We start from the raw sequence: 18044 nt of genomic DNA on the forward strand, positions 1-18044 counted from the left end.
GTTTCGTACTTCTTGATCTATAATAGCAAATTTAACTTATTTAATATTCAAATTTATTAAAATATCCCTCGATTCTAACTTTTTCAAAATTACAAATTTGCCCCTAAACTTTTACATAATTACATTTTTGCCCCAAGGCCCGGAAATTAAACTTCATCTCTTATTCTTATGTTTTATAACATTCTGAACATTTTTCCCTTCTATGGCAACATCAAATTCTAATTTAATCCCTTATCAATACTAATTTTATTTTTGCATTCTAACTCTATATTCTCTCTTAATTCTTACTATAAACTCCGTTTAATTCTTCAATTTCCCCATAAATCCCTAATTTCGGGATTCTTTCAATTTAATCCCTATCGATTCAAAACTTATATTTTATTTTACAATTACATTCTTTACTAACTTCTAACTTGAAATTAAATCAATTTAACCCCTAACTAAACCTATATATTTTTCTTTCTCAATTCATACCCTTATTCTACCCAATTTCTTGCTAAACTCATATTTAACTATTTAATTTTTATCATGTTTTCATAATTCCGAATTTATTTCAAATTAATCCCTAAAATTCAAAACTTATAGTTTAGTTTACAATTCAATCCTTTATTCAATTCCAATCAAAATTTCTATCAAATGCATCCCTAATTTAACAATTTATTCAACATGAACCATGCTTAATAATCTACTAACTTCCAAAATTTCAACTTAAATCAAGTAGTATTTTATTCTAGGATTTCAAAAAAAATATCAAAATTAAGAGAAAAGGGGATTAAATTGACTTACCAAATTACTTTGAACCTTAAAACCCCAAATTTCCCTTTTTCTTTTCTTTTCTTTCTTTCTTTCCTTCCTTCCTTCTCTGTTTCGTTTTGCTCTCTGTTTCTTTCTTTCTCCCTTCTCTGTTTTGTTTTGCTCTCTGTTTCTTTTCTTTCTTTCTTTGTCATATATATAATAATATAATAATATAATAATATAATATAAAACATAATTATTACTTACGCATGTATAATATAATATATATTTTAAATTAAAAATATCTTAGATTTTTCTTTTGTTATGCCGCCTCAACTTTAGAAAAAGGCATAATTGCCTATTTGGTCTTTTAACTTTTCTTTAATCTATAATTAAACTTTTATCCTTACTTCAATTTAGTCCTTTTTCATAATTAACTATCAAAGCGTTAAAATTTCTTAACGAAACTTTAATATTATCCTGTTGACACTCCGTAAATATTTTTATAAATATTTACAGCTCAGTTTATAATATCGAGGTCTCGATATCTCGTTTTCGACCCAATTTACCTAATAATTTCTTTTAAATCACAAAATTCACTGATTTAAAAATATTTCTAAAATCACACTTAACTTATAATTATTAATTAATAAATTTTTTTCTAACTTTTTCATCAATTTTAGTGATCTCAAATCACTATTCTGACACTACTAAAAATTGGGCTGTTACATGAACAAAGCAATATTCCTCGGTTTCAATACCCTAATCTCATAAATCACGAAGTATCTTCATAATTGGTCTACAACTACCAGTTGGACAAAGCAACATTCCTCGGTTTCAATAGCCTAATCTCATAAATCACGAAGTTATCTTCATAATTGGTCTATAACTACCAGATGGGTGTGTTCGAATACGGATGGTTCGATGAGGATTGACGAGGGTTTTGCAACTGATGGAGGTTGTGTGAGGGATCATAATGATGAGTGGATCATTGGGTTCTCTAGATATTTGGGAACTGTACAATATTGGAGGTAGATCTTTGGGGGATCTTAGATGGGTTGAACCTTATTTTGGTTAGATGCTTCGAGAGGATTATAATCCAAACAGATAGTATTGAAGCTATTAACGCCATCATGGAAGATTCCTTTAAAAACTTTAATTCTACCATAGTAAAAAGAATTCATCATACTCTAAAAAGGGTAAAGTAGTGGGAAATTCAGCATATTCCCAGAGAAGAGAACTTAATTGCTGAAAGTTTTGCCAAGACAATTTATACCAAAAGACTAGACTTAAGACTGTTTGAAGATCCTCCTTTGAGGGTCTAGTTTATTTACTTTGTATTTTTATTTCTTTCACAAAAAAAAAGAAAAAAAGAATCAATCCTATGGTTCATCTCCCTTAGGTATTAAGAGAATTAGTTCATAATGGCAATTGTGAACACTAAAAATACAATATAACCATTAGGATAAAAGAAATCCATGATAACTCTCCCTTGAAAATCAACTTAGAATCTTGAATCTTAGTGGAAAATTGCTTCAAAATTGGCTTCAATGGTGTTCTCAAGGTAATTTTCGCGATCTCCCTTGGTGGCTGCCTTTTTTTCTTTTTATTTCCCTATTTATATCCTTCTAAAAACTTTAAAAATCATAACTTTCAACCGTCAGTGCACATTGTTCCCAATATCAACACACCCTGGACACACAGTCGTGTGAATTACCATGACCGCATGGATTGCCTGTGTGAAAATCTGTTTCATGTATACAGCTTCCAAAATGATCTAATGTTTTAATTTCACTATCTTCATCTTCTGTTGCTCCCAAGCACCATATTAAGCATCAAAACATGAATATAAATGATTAGAAGTATATAATTCGCAAATAATACCACATAACCACCGAAAAATGCACTAAGAATGAGGCTGAAATATGTTACTTATTAGTTTTTAATTTATTCAATTTGGTACATAATGTTACAAAGTTAACTAACAAGCTTATTTAGCTTTACAATTTAGCCCTTATCATGGTCTAAGCTTAATATCTATAAAATTTAATCCTAATTCATCAATTTCTCAACCATGACAACTTGCTAAAAACTTAATAATTGAACAAATTGATACATGAGCTAGCTAAATCTAGCTCTCATGATTCAATTTCCATAAAAAAAAAGAAAAAAAGAAAAATGGCTTAGGGACTTGAATTGCTAGTTGAATGCTTAAAGAAAAATGAAGTTTTTCATTCTTTTTTTTCTTCAATGGACAATGGAAGCTTTGGGGAAGAAGATGAGATGTTGTCATCTTCCACCAAATTATCTATTTAGAGTTAAATTAAATGATGATTAACTTAATCAATCATGTTTATACTTTAATAATCTTATTTGTTATAATTATAATTATATTAACTTAATGGCCATTATCATCATCATCATCATCATCATCACCATCCACTATCTATTATTTATAATTGATTTATTAACCATTTTGATCCTTTTTTATAATTGCAATATAAGTCCTCGAGCCTTTTCTTAGTTAATGCTCAATAGCGATTACACTTTTACAATTTAGTCTCTAAGCTTTAATTAACCATTTTCACGGTTAAATTACTTAACTAAACTTCAATATATTTTTATATTAATTCCGTAAATATTTTCTATTTTTATATTTCAGACCCAATTTACAGAAATGAGGTTCCCTGTTGGATCTGATTTCCTAAGTGTAGTACATTTCACAATGGTTTATGCATGTAAAGCAAAATAAAAACAAATATTAACTCAGTGATTATCTAATACTAAGCGGTATTACGTGGTTAGATCGTAATATTAAAAGACAACTTATATTAGTAAATAAACCTACTAATAGAAAATGAGCAAATTGATTGAAAGATTAATATGTCATCTATCAAGTCCAATTGGGGAGATGCTTTTTCTTGAGCATCAGAGCGGATGACCCCCAGAAGATAAGGATATAGATTTGATTGACTGGACTAACAGTACATTGGACAAAACCCAAGTAGAATAGATCCTGAATCTGTTTATGGATTTATTCACTTGTGATGTTCATAGTGTGGCTTACCTTAATCCTGAGCGGATGATGGACTATGCATGTGTGGCTTATATACTTTGATGGAAGTAAAAGTCTGAGTTCAAATAGATAAATAATCAAAAGCTGGTGCCTTGGGTATACGACTTCTACAATATGTAGCACCATTCACAATAATGGAATTCATAGCCTAAGAAATGAGTAAATTATATCCATTCACTGACATTAAATGATAGATGAAAAGTAAACATGGTCATGAGTGGATGACTTAATTACTATTCGATAGTGGTTGACTTTTCATGAAGGAAGATGTAATGATTACCATGAGATGAAATAGGATCATATTGGGAGAATGAATTCATCTTAAAGCGATTAAGAATATCCTATGAGGATAACAAACTTATGAAAAATTCATTAGACGAGTACTAATCAACTAGCTTTCGCAACGGCATGTAATTGGGGAGAGCTCAGTCACGATACTATAGTGGAATAACTTCGTGACTAAATGAGTTTATAATTAGTAAACAAAAAGTTGGAACTTAATTATAAATCATTTGAGCCCTAATTGTATATGTCCAATCGGTCCCTCTGCTAGCTCGTTGAAACTAAAAACGAATTGCATTTAGAATCAAATAAACAAAAATAAATAGAAATAATAAAGTTAGAGAAATGAGTTACATTCGAAAATGAATGTGGTTTCTCATTAAGTATGGAAATAAGGTGAGAATTAATTTAAGTTTTTCTAATTATTATTTAATAATTGAAGTTAAAAAATGGAATTTCATTAATTGGTCATTGTAAATCCATTGAATATGGAAATTAAATATACTTTCTCATAGATTTTTTTACGATAAAGCTGTCATGACTTTAACAGAATTAGAATTAGATTGAGAAATTGGATTAATAAATAACATTTATTTTAAGAAATAGAAAAACATGTATTGGGTTGGATTAAATTATTAAGTGTTTGATTAAAAGTCTAAGAACCATGTATAATTGGACCCAATATAGAAAAAACCCAAAACCCCTTATAATGTGTATGAGATGAGGCTAACCCTAGTTAGGGTTAGTCGCTCCTCTTTCCTAGTAGAGTTAGGGGACTTGTTTTTCTATAAGATAAGTGTTGTTTGTATTCTACTAATTCAACTAGGATTATTCAATCTCTCATTATAAATAGATGGCACTGGTAAGGCTAAATAGACACAACTTTAAGATATTGTTATTTTTCTAAAAATATTCAAAATTTATTTTCTAAGCATCAATTCAATTTTCTAGGAATAATAATTTTACCGATTTTTATATAGAGGAATATTTACTTTTCTATTGAAAGTAAGAAAATTATTTTTGGTTTTGTGTTTAATTCTTGATTGTTCGAACCCACACTCGAAGCAACAGAGAAGGTCATTCAGTTGAAAGCAAAAAAAGTCTAAGACCTGTCTCGCACAAAGCACAGACACTTTTTGAGAAAAATTTATTGCTATAAATATAAAAAACCTAACTCTGTTTTCAAATTTTTAATTTTTTACTGTGACAACAAAAAACAATTTTTAAACCAGAGTTTTTTCAACACTCCCCTATTTTCTTATTTTAACTTTGATGATTAAATCTTTCATTCATATACAATATAACTTTGACATTATATCAGTTTGACATTATGTAAGTAATATACAATATAACTAGAAATCATTAAAACTTAACTATTGCACTTATCCTTTTTAACACCTTTTGCTTATAAACTTTACCAAGCATAATAAATGACATTTTAAGCATATACAAGAATACATATTCTTACCATATGCCAAGTTTATCAAATACAAATATTTCTACACTCAATATACCAATGTCCGACTTCATAACACATCAAAATACTTTAACCAAATACCTATCAAATTACCTAAATCCTATATCAATCATCAATCTCATTAATCATTTTTAAGATGTAGGAAAATCATTGAGTACTTACAACCAAATTGACACCAAAACTCCACTTTTCTCTTCAATCTTGCACCTCTTTTCCTTCGCTACCACCTCTCTTCTCTATCCCTTTCTCTTCACAAAAGATCATAAATACCCAAAATCAATTTTAAAACTCTAAAATACATGAACTTATACATAAAAAATGCAAATTTAACAAATACTCTCACCTTCCTCTACCCTTAACTATTCAAGAATTAAAACCAAGCTTTCTTCCTCGCTTCCTCCTCCAATTCAACCTTCTCTCTAATGAGTAATGCTGTCTAAGTGGTTTAGATGGAAGAATTTACCTAAGCTATATGGAAGTTTAAGGAATTGGTGCAAGGATTGTAGAAACTAATAAGCTTTCTCACTTTTCTTTCTCTTAGCTGAATGTGAAGGACGGAAAAAACCTGAAGAATGTTCTTCCTTCTCTCACTTTTTTTCTCCACAAGTCTCCACTCACTTCAATCCAAAGGTCACCATTTCTTCTGATTAGTGGAGATCAAATGCGAAGAATTAACCTCTGAAATTAATCAGTTTCCAGTAACACAAAATCTAATATATTAATCTATGAAATGTTCTACATACCCTTGCCATTACCTTTCTCAAACATTTACCCTATGGCTAGAATAAGTCATTTCTCATTAGAATGGATTAATTCCCTTATAAGTCCTCCAATGTTTTATTAGAGCAAGGAGCTAATCTCATATTTAATCCCTCATACTTTGTTTCAATCACAAAATAGTCCAAACCCTAACTTCCGATTCTCATTTCTCTCTAGTTCAATGATCTATCCCAAATCCTAAGATACAAAAAATATATTTCATATTTTTGAAATAGTGCTATTATGGACGCCAAAATTTTAACGAAGTCACAGAGAAAACTTTGATTTTGATGGGAGTGTGTTTTTGGGAAAGTGAACGTTGGAGAAACATAGTGGACTGAGATTGTTTGCATGTTTAATTTCATTATTTCTTTCAAATAAATTAAGTTTTATAGATAAAGAGATTTAGTAAGGTAATGGTGGGTTCTTTTCTCTTTCACTTGGTATCATAATTATCTAAATCTTTATACAAGTTGGGTCATTGAATAAATGAAACTAATATTGTCTTTTGAAATGCATGAAAAGCCAGCCAGCTAATTCTAGACTTGTTAGACTGCTCTTTCTTGACTCATGTTTTTTAGATGGCACACAATATTTTATTTTTAATTATTTCGAAACACAAGAACGAGAAAAAAAATTACAAGTTGATAGCCGATGGTTTCCTAGATTCAACAACTATAAATTTTTACTATTAAATAATATAGCTTTCTTATTGTGTGCTTACCAAAATTTAATTAATTTTTTAGGTCAGTTCTCTTACTGATTTAAGCTACTTGATTCTAAAATTAAATTCAGCAAAATGTAAGATTTATGGTATAGATTATAGCTCTTTGAAAATTAAAACACACCATATTTTATTGGATACAAAAATAAGCTACAAACATGATCCCATTTTTGGATTAACTTTATTGGATCCAAGATAATGCTAAATTAAAAAAAAAAACTAATCCCAGTTTTATCACTATTTTGGAGCCTTGATGTAAGCCACATGGGTTGAATTTGCAACTCGTGTTAGGGTTTTGAGATCATAAGCCATCCAACACCTTGAGGTTTCCTGGTTGTAAAAGTAACCCATGCACTTGCAATCCTTTGTACATTTATTGCCACATTCATCCTGTTTGATGGCATTTCCTCTTGTGTAAGTAGTCATAAAGTGATCCACCCCATCCAGCTTGTAATAATTGAAATCCTTCTCGTTACAACTTGATAATTTCTTGACATCGCAATCTTTACTCCAACCCAACAGCCCATTTGGCGATGGGCAAGCCACGCATTGACTGTCCTCACAAAGCCCTAATTCCCCACACCGTTCAGGCAATTGGCACTCACTACTCCAGAATGAATCTCTGGAGAAAAGAGTGAAGGTTACCTCCCATGCACTGTCCAATACAGGGTCATAGTAAGTGTAAACCTTAAGGTTTCCATCCATTCCGAGTCGGAGAAACGATAACGTACTGTTGTAGTTCGGTCTTCCGATCCGTAAAGTCCCTCCGGTAGAAGAATTAGCTACTTGATACTCTAGATTTAGCCCATAGGCAGTACCCTCATCATCTTCGGAGGTGGAATCGAATTTGACGTATTCTAAGGGACCCTTCCTCACATTTACCCAATACTCATGATTGAAATAAAGAATTGGCCTAGGGGTATTTGAGGCCTTATAGTACAAAACTAATGCTTTGGATTCCATGACCAGGCTATAAGGACCGTCCGAGTTGTTCATAGCAGAGGCCCGACTCACAAGCTTGGTTGCACCACCAAGGCGAAGAGACTGGCCTGCTAATAGGGTATCGGTAGGATAATCAAAACTTTGCCAAATAAAATTACCTTTGGAATCATGAAGCACCATGTTCCCATTAGGAAGTACTTTGAACCCTGTCACACCTTTGTTAGCCGTGTTGGTTTGCCAAGCAATCCGACCATCTACATCGGCCAAGACAAGGTTTCCATCACTTCCGAATGTCAACGTCGCGTTTTCCCGAACTGGGTTCCCACGGTTCGCTTCCCAAACCCACCGGAATAACGACTCGGATCGCGTAAGCCCCATACGCAAGGCTAGGGTATATGCATTGGGGGTGGTGTTGTAGAAGCAAAGTTGGAATGGGGCACTGAATGGTGGTAAAGCTCGATAGTTACCATCGTACTCTATGATATAAGGTCCTAATTCACCTTCATTAACGTATTGAAATGTCTCAGAAGGTGGAACCGTAGCTTTAGCAATGAAAAAGACTGTAAACAAAAAGAGGAATATCAACCGCATTGTTGTGAAAGCAAAATGGAAAGAGAATTGGAAAGCTTTGAGTTGCTTAGAGATCTGTGTGGAAGCAATGACCTGAAGGGGTTTATAATCATCCCATAGGAATTTTAAAAAGAAAAAGAGGGTCAGTGTAATATTCATATTATAATTTGCTCTTTTGTTATTTGCCAAAATAGTCTATATAGATATTGCTTTTCTATCTTTCCATCGAAAGTTGCACATGCGTGATGCAATCTGATGACGTATATACTTTAAGTGTCGGTGAATGTATACCTGAAAATTCGATTAGAAGATTAAACCTGCTAAAGAATCCAGTTATATTATAGAGTTCCGTTATACTAGCCTAGAATTTAGGCTTTAGCAGGTTGAAGTTGATGATAGTCTAATCCCATAACCAACCAAGTGGAGGTTTTTTACTCAAATAATATAAATTAATAATTAATTATGAAAAAGTATAAAAAATATATTAATTACATAAATAAGTATCTGTTACAGTGTTCTGATAGTGGCGCCTAATAATTAGTGACACCATATTAAAATGTGATGATTTAAAATATTTAGGACTTGATATGTAATTTTACCATTTTAATTGGCAGATGCAAAAACTGGCCACCAATGCGGCGGCACCAAACATTAGAAAGGATAAATTACTTCATAAATCACTTTGTTTATTATTTTCTTTTATTCCCTTTTTAATATAAAAAAGAAAGAGGATTCTTATCAATTAGTCCAAATAGTATTTTTGTAAAAAAGTTGATTTCAAATGGAAATAATTTTTTTTTGAAAAATATTTTTTTTTCAAATAATGTTTGACATAACAGTTCCCGGTATTCATAGTATTTTTCTTTCACTCACATTATATTTGGAAACTATAAATTTATCTAATAATTATAATTTATAAATAATAAGATTTTTCTAAAAACTTTTGTAATTATAATTTTATGTCATGTCCATAAATCATAAAACTATAATTATTTTTTAGAAAATAAATAAAATTTATATCCAATTGAAATTGACTTTTTTTATAAAAATACTTTTTTGTAGAAATTTTTTTTGGACTAATTGGTAAGAGACCTATCTATTTTTTATGTTAAAAGGAAATAAAAGAAAACAATAAATAAGGGGGATTTATGAGGCAATTTACCCTTTTGAAAGCTTGGTGCGGCCACATTGTTAGGCAGCAACTTAAAGCCTTTTTTCAGCTACCAATTAAAACGGTAAATTTGCATATCAGGTCCCTAAATATTTTAGGTCATCGTATTTTAGTATGGTGCCACTGTATGTTAGACGGCTCTGTTAGAACACTATAACAAATGCCTATTTTCGTAATTTATCTATTTTCCATACTTTTTTGTAATTAGTTATTTTTTATATTATTTAGGTAGAAAACCCCGAAGAGGCTGGGTGTATTCCTATCAAGGAGATATGCCCCAACCAATAATCCACGAGTCCTCATGAACTACTCGGAAATTAATTGTTTTTTGGTACATTAGCAAAATTAGGTTATTTTATCAAAATGACCCAAAAGAATTAAATATGTACAAGAATGACCCATATTCAAAAACATTAATGGAAATGACCTGAAAGGAACAGTGCACAGGGTGTCAACAACCCCATGAATGGTGTCAAAACCATTTTTTGAAATCGAGTCGACTTTGATTTCGAAAATGAAAATGAATAAAAAGGGGAGTCGCCACCAATCCTTTTTTATGAGGTGTGATTGGGTCACCTTGAAAAGTGGTTATTTTTAATAAACAGTTTTGTTTATTAACAACAATTTTGGTATATGAAATCCAGAAAAATGAGTTCGGAAGTCGGTTACGTACGAGGGAGGATTAGCACCCTCGTAACGCTCAAAATTGGTACCTAGTTGATTAATTAATGTTTTAGTGTCGAGAATTGAGAATTTGAAAAGATCTTAAAAATGTGATCCTTTGTTAAAATATTATTTGATTGAAAATTTCGAGAAAATGACATATTTTACATTAATCGAGAAAAAGAATCATGTCTCATAAGTTAGGACACAATGTCTTAAATTTTCGATACACGAATAAACGCCAAAAATTTATTTATTTTAAAAATGTTCGATTATCTCAGTTCAAAAAAAGAAATCATACTCCGTAAGTTAGAGCACGACTTTTTTTAACTCCCGAGAATATTTAAAAATTAATGGTTTGAAGAAAGTTTGGGTATTTGAATTTATCGAGAAAGTCAAAACCTCATAAATTAGGGAGCGACCTTTCGAATTTTAAAACACGGAGTATTGTTTATTGAAAACAACATTTTTAATGCATCGGGTAAAATGTAACATGATTTTATGGTAAAATGGGAAGCGAATTGTGGTATTGATATGCGAAATAAAATAATAATAATGAAGATGATAATATAAATACAATAATAATGAATAACATAAACTTGCAGGTATATAGAGACATAAATGAATAAACGAAAATATATAATAAGATAATAATAATGAGAATAAAAACAGAATAAAAATGAAATAAATAAATACAATAATAAAGGAATAATAAATGAAAAACAAAGAAAATTCTAGTGAAAATTTAATTTTAAATTGAGAATAAGCAAATAAACACATAAATAAAGAAACATTGAATGAAATGGTTTAAAAATAATAATGATAATAAAAATAATAGTAATAATAATCATACTATAATGATAGTAATAATGGTAAAATAATAATAATGATAATAGTAATAAAATATAAAAAAATTAGCAAATAATAATAATAATATTTTTTTTGATAAAAGATCGACTGGATTTATAAATAAATAAAATAACCAACATAAGGTTTGCCTATCACTGGAACTAAAACTTAACAAAACAGGCCCTATTGCCTAAAATAAAATAATAGAAAGAAAGGCCCAAAGCAGTAAAGAAAACGGGCCACAAACTGATTTAAAACAAAAGAAATAGAATAGGAAACTTAAACGCTAAAATATCTCCAGCCGACAGAACAAAACTGTATCCTATAATTACTTTTCTCTTTTCTCTGAATAGTCACAGCCATTAAACACAGGTCTTTTCATATCTTCAAAAAAAATCTTTAGACTTCTACTATACATTTCCAAAGCCATATTCTCTCATCTGTCTGAACGCCTTTGCCTTATCCTCTCAAACTCATGGCGAACCTGCTCTGAAAAGATGTCTGGACGCATTTGCTTTATCTTGTCAAACTTATAGCGAACTTGCTCCGAAATGCCATTCTCCAGGTAATAGCTTGCACCTTCCTACAAAGCCTCTCTTGCTATAATATGCGCAAGCGTATTTTCTGTTTTCGGGATAAAGCGATTTCTTGAAAGAGTGATTTCACTTCTTGAATATCTTTGATAATCGCTCCTATAATATATTTATCGGTTTCTGTACTCTGGCATTTTTTGATGACTGTCTTTGAATCCCTGAATATTTCACATGTATTAATGCCTAACAAGATCCCTAATCTCATTGCTTGTAATCCTGCATGTGCCTCCCCCGCGAATGATGAGGCTACGTTTGAGTGAAGAACCGATTTTGATGCTAAAACTTACCCTTGCTATCTCAAACCACCAGCCCTGAGGCAGATCTAAAAAATTTTTGGTCAAAAGTCACATCAAAGTGGATAGTTACACGCGTCCTTTGTTCATCCTGATTGTGGAGTCTGCCTTCTTCACAGATACGTAGTTTTTCCTCTAACCCTTGCAGTTTTAAATTATAACTTGTTATCTGTCTTGAAATATCTCTGCTATTTGTGATTTTATTTTCATAAAGTAATTGGTTTCTATTTGACCAGATGAGCCAAAGCCCGCAGCAGAATAAGCAACACTGCTCATTTATTCCTTGATTAAAGACCCAGTTAAGCCATTTCCATGCATTCTGAATACTAGTGTTTAGCACCCAGTCCAAACTTAAATATCTCCAAACTTCCTCCGTTGTAGGGCACTGTCGAAAAATGTGGATACTGTCTTCTTCTGTTTGTCTACATCTGGGACACCAAGCTTCAACAACCACTCTCTTCAGTTTAGGATTAGCTAATGTAGGAATATAGTTCCAAGAGATCTTCCACATTGTAACTTTTATTTTCGATGGCATCTATATATTCCATAGTTTTCTGTAGAATTTTTTGTTTTCGGCCTGTATAATATTATTGTTAGGAATCTGAGTAGAACTCTGTAATAGTTTATAGGCGTTTCTAACAGAAAAGATACCTGATGGTTCTTCTTCCTAAACTTGGAAATCATCATGTACTGAACTAGTCAAAGGGATCTGCATAATACTTTTCGCAATATCCATACTAAAGGTATTAACCAGAATATCTGCTTTCCATGTTCTACTATCTTCGTCAATCAGATCCGATGCTAACTCCATATTTGTATTTCCTCTGTAACTCTGCAACTCATTTGCTTCGTGACTCGGAATCCAGAAATTAGACTAGATGGAGATGTGATCACCCTTACCAACCCTCCAACATAGTTCTTTCTCCAACAATCCTTTAGCTGACCAGACACTCTTCCAGGTAAGTGAAGGTAAGTTACCTAGTTGAGCATTTAAAAAATCAGATGATGGATAATATTTATCTTTCAACACTCTTGCTAACAACGAATTCGGGTAATTAATTAAGCGCCAACCTTGCTTAGCTAGTAAGGTGATATTAAACTTGTCAAGTTTTCGAAATCCAAGTCCTCTCTCTTCTTTAAAAGAACACATATCCTTCCATGCACACCAATGAATGCCTTTCTTACTCCTGTGCTTTTGCCACCAGAATTTTGCTATTAATCCTTCCAATTCGATACATAGCGATTTTGGAAATAAAAAACAAGCCATTAAATAAGTTGGGATGGATTGCAAAACGGCTTTAATAAAAACCTCTTTTCCTCCTTGAGAAATATATTTTATGCTCTAATTTTCTATTCGTACTCGTACTCTATCTTTCAAATTACGGAAAGACTCTTTCTTTCTCTTTCCCACCAAATTAGGTAAACCTAAATATCGTTTTGCATCAGTTAAACTACAAACTTCGATCATTCTGGTGGTCATTCTTTTTTCCCTCTCTTGCGTATTAGAGCTAAAGAAAATGGTGGATTTTGAGTAATTCACACTCTGCCCCGAATAGATTTCATATTCATGAAAAATCTACTTCAATGAACTTGCACCCCTTTCTGCAGCCTCCCCAAACAGAATACAATCATCCGTGAATGATAAATGAGAGACCTGTGGACTATTCCTACTTGCTTTAACTTATCGAATTAGTTTTTCTTCTAATGCTGAACTTATAAGACTAGAGAGTCTTTTACCACAAAATAAAAATAGAAATGGACTTAGAGGATCCCTCTATCGAAGACCTCTAGATGGCCAGTATAATCATTTAAGAAAACCGAGTAAGATACTGTAGTGACACATTTCATCAGCAAAACCTACCCAGTCTGAATCAAATCCCATTTTCTCCATTATTTCTTTCAAAAAACTCCATTCAGCTCTATCATATGCTTTGCTGATATCCAGCTTTACTGCCATAAATCATTTTTTCCCTACTCTTTTGTGCTTTAAAGTATGAAAAAGCTCATAGGCCAATAATACATTATTAAAAATCAGCCTTTCGGGTACAAAAGCACTTTGTGCTGAGTCAATACATTTAATTATTACTATTCGGAGATGATTAGTAATAACTTTAGCAATCAGTTTATACAGCACGTTACACAAGCTAATAGGTCTAAATTGAGTAATGTTTGTAGGATTCACAATTTTTGGAATTAACACAATATTTTTCTTATTGATTGGGCTCAGATCCATACCTTCGTTTAGTATGTTAAGACAATACGTTGTAACTTCGTCTTCAATAATCGACCAGCATTTTTTATAGAATAGTACCGGAAAACCATCCTCTCCAGGTGCCTTTGTAGGACCCATTTTTTTTAATGCCTCAAGTATCTCTTCATTTGTATAATTTGACTTAAGCTTTAAATTATCTTCTTCAAAGACACATCGATAAATTCCCCTTAAAACATGATTGTAATCTCCCCTTCTTCCTGCCAAGAACAAATATTAAAAATACGATTGTGCTATTTCTTCCTTTTCTTCCAAAATATCTGTTTCCCTACTATCGTCAAATTGCAATTTTTGAATGAGATTCCTCCATCTTCTCTGCGTTGCTTGCTTGTGAAAAAAGGCAGTATTTCTGTCACCTAATTTCAACCAATTAATGCACGCCTTCTGTTCCCAATATCGTTCATCTTTTTCAATTTCCAAATTAAGTGCAACTTTTGTATCAATCAGCTCCGCCATATTGTCATCGCTTCTTTCTTCTTCCAACAATTTTGCCAACTTTAAATGTAGGACCTCCTTCTTGGTTTTTCTGCTATACCGAATACCATCAGCCCAATTTTGCAGCCCCCTTTTAACACAATCCAATTTATGTAATAAGTCCCCGGTTGAAGTGTCCCATAAATTTTTAACCGTCTCCAGGCAAGAACCCACCATGCTTCAAATTTGAACTTTCTTTTGGCAGACTTCTTATTTTCACGTCTTGTGGTTATAAGCAATGGGCAATGATCTGAAAATGAATCAGGAAGATGGCGAATTTGATATTCTAGAAATAGAGAGACCCACTCATCATTAGCTACTCCTCTGTCCAAACGTTCTTAGATATTAGTTTTTGAAAGATTACCTTTTTCCTATGTGAACCAGTTCCCAGAAAAACCTAAATCTATTAAATTACAATCTTCCAGTGCCTTTCGAAAATCTTCAGTTCTTCTCTCCTTGCGAATTAGACCACCTTTTTTCTCAAACCCATACAAGATTTTGTTAAAATCTCCACATACCATCCATAGATTTTCTTCTGTTTGCCTTAGTTGTCTTAGAAGTCTCCACGTTGCCTCCCTCTCTTGATAATAAGATAATCCATAAAACCCAGTAAATTTCCATTTATTGCAATCATCCATATCTTCTATTGTAACATCAATATGCCTTTGCAAAAAACTTTGGAGTTGAACATTGATATCCCTTTTTCCATGCCAAACTCAATCCTTCCTTAGAACCCTTTGAGTCGATGTCAATTCCATTGAGAAAACCACAACTTCTGCGAACTCTTTCCATATGGCTTCTACTAATTTTAGTCTCCATAAAAAACTATTTGAGGATTATATAACTTCAGCGAGTGCTGAAGTCTGCGAACTGTCTGTGGACTCCTCAGTCCACGGATATTCCAACTTAAGATTTTTGTTGGTCTTGGTCGGTCTGCCTTTTGGCAGCCACCAATAAATAATTAACTTCCATCACTCCTTTACTTCGTATCACCTTAGAATTTTCCTCCTCACTTCTTGTTAAATCTTCTGCTTCCCCTCTAGCTTGCTTTTTACCTTCCTTTCCAATTAGCACATTGTCTTCGAGATCATGTTCTATAGCAATGGGCAAATAAATCGGGTTGGAACTGTCGCCTACTTGATAAGATTTATACAGACTCCCTTCCAAATTGAAACCTAATACATGATCTATGTTATTCCTATTTTCTGTAGTGTTTCCAGCAACCCCCAATGTATTCCCTCGTCTTTGACAACCCACACGATTTCCTCCCCAATCTCCTTCCCCTTTCTTACGTAACCACACACTTTTCATAGCAAGAGCTCTTCGAGATTGAGCTCTTAAAGATAAATCCCATCCCATCTCAGCAGTTTCCACTCTTAACACCATTTTTGCTTCACAGAAAGAATCATTGTGGCCCAATCTATCGCAATAAAAGAAAAAAAAATGATAAACATTCATATTTAAAATGAACATATAAGCATTGTCCATTAAACATAAGCTATTTCTTTCTTTTCAAAGGACGCCGAATGTCAACTTGGACTCTTATATACATATAATTACGATTCTCTTTCCCCAAATTAGAACCATCATACTCCATAAAGATCCCTATGAAATTTCCAATTTGTGATGCCAGATTCTCAGAAAAGAAACGAATAGGAATATTATGAGCTTAAACCCAAAAGGGGGAATAAATTAGAGGGACTTTTAGGGGGTTTTCCCTCCACTGCAATTTATATAATAACAATAAATGGTTATTGAAAGTCTAAGAAAAACCCTTTAACACCTTTTCCATATCCATAACATGAAAAAATTGAAACAAATACATTTTTTCTCCTAGATCTCGAATTTGAACACCTTTTACCGGATGCCACATATTAACCACGGTACTTTTCATTGCTAGAAAATGAATGATACTGGCCTTTAATAAACACCCTACTAACGTAGAGACTCCCATCACCCTTTCTACAGTTTGCTTCACTTGTATTAGCAAAATCTCATCTTCCTCCTCATTAATTGTTAATCCAGCGAATTCTGACTCCAAAACTTCCAACCAATTATGACTGAATATCACAATTTACTAACAAAAGAACCAAAGGGTGAACTACGCCGTTCAATCTTGATGAAAGACCAAAAGAATAAAACCTAAATTCTGCTAGAGAGAGCAGGCAGAGACGTGTTAGGGTAGCAGACCTTCTTTTATGATAATAATAATATTGATAATAAATAATAATAGTAAAATAATAATAGTAAAATAATAATAATAATGAAGGATAATAAAAATACAACAATAATATAAATAATAAAAAATAATAGTAATAATAATAATGATAAAAGATAATAGTAATAGCAATAGTAATAAAAATAATAATAATAATGATAATGATAATAGTAAAAAATAATAATAATGATGATGATAATCATAATGGTAATAATAAGAATAATAATAGTAATAATAAAATAATAAAAAGGACTAAATTGAACTTAAAATAGAAGTTTGGGGCGAATTCAAAATAAAAATAAAAAAAGGACCAATTTGGACGCGCGAATAACAAGGGAGGACCAAAATGGGCAATATCCCACCCTCTCAAAACGCACAGCACCAAGAGGGACCAAATTGAAGGTCAAAATAAATTATAGGGCAAAATTAAAAAATAAAAGAAACTTGATTGTAAAATAATAGAAAAGCGGAAGGGCTAAACGCACAATTAGCCCTTCCACTCAAAAACACGCGAATCCTGAGGCAGGTTGGTCGGATAGGGGCAAAACGACGCTGTTTCAGCGCCTAATTGCATGGCCTAAAACGACGTAGTTTCATTCTCTTATAAAAGGCCAATTTTTTTTTTAAAAAAAATTAAAGTTTAAAAGAAAAAAAAAGAGAAGAAGGCTCTCTTCTCCTCTAGGTTAACCTAGGCTCCGGCCTAAGGGCCAGTCACTTCGCCGCCGTGGTCCGTCGCCGGCGACCACCGTATACGGTGGTCAGACACCCCCTAGGTATTTTTTTTAAAGATCTTTTAAATATATGTAAATATATATTTTTTAAAAAAGAAATAAAAGAAAAACATATGTATATATAAAGGGCTTCAAAAGAGAAAATAAAAAGAAAAACAAAATCAAAACCTTGGCTCATTTTTTCTCTTCTTCAATTTGTTTGTTGTTATTTTTTGTTT

The 18044-nt window shown here is 32.1% G+C and overlaps 1 protein-coding gene and 1 long non-coding RNA gene across 3 annotated transcripts; one reads left to right on the forward strand and one right to left on the reverse strand.

The window, feature by feature from the left end:
• Positions 1 to 7156: 7156 nt before the first annotated feature.
• Positions 7157 to 8684, reverse strand: LOC107895336 (epidermis-specific secreted glycoprotein EP1). The gene has a single exon (XM_041085376.1). It carries the CDS (start codon positions 8584 to 8586, stop codon positions 7291 to 7293), a length of 1296 nt encoding a protein of 431 aa, XP_040941310.1. The 5' UTR covers positions 8587 to 8684; the 3' UTR covers positions 7157 to 7290.
• A 2732-nt stretch (positions 8685 to 11416) lies between these two features.
• On the forward strand, positions 11417 to 17116 carry LOC107895335 (uncharacterized). 2 transcript variants are annotated; one of them, XR_001683488.2, is made up of 3 exons: positions 11535 to 12432; positions 12516 to 12877; positions 13001 to 17116. It is a non-coding gene; the product is annotated as an uncharacterized lncRNA (long non-coding RNA). The 2 variants fall into 2 exon arrangements; XR_005907768.1 differs by lacking the exon at positions 13001 to 17116 and having other exon boundaries at positions 11417 to 12432; positions 12516 to 12890.
• The last annotated feature ends 928 nt before the right edge of the window (positions 17117 to 18044 follow it).

This window comes from Gossypium hirsutum, chromosome A13 (assembly GCF_007990345.1).
Source record: "Gossypium hirsutum isolate 1008001.06 chromosome A13, Gossypium_hirsutum_v2.1, whole genome shotgun sequence".
NCBI lineage: Eukaryota > Viridiplantae > Streptophyta > Magnoliopsida > Malvales > Malvaceae > Gossypium > Gossypium hirsutum.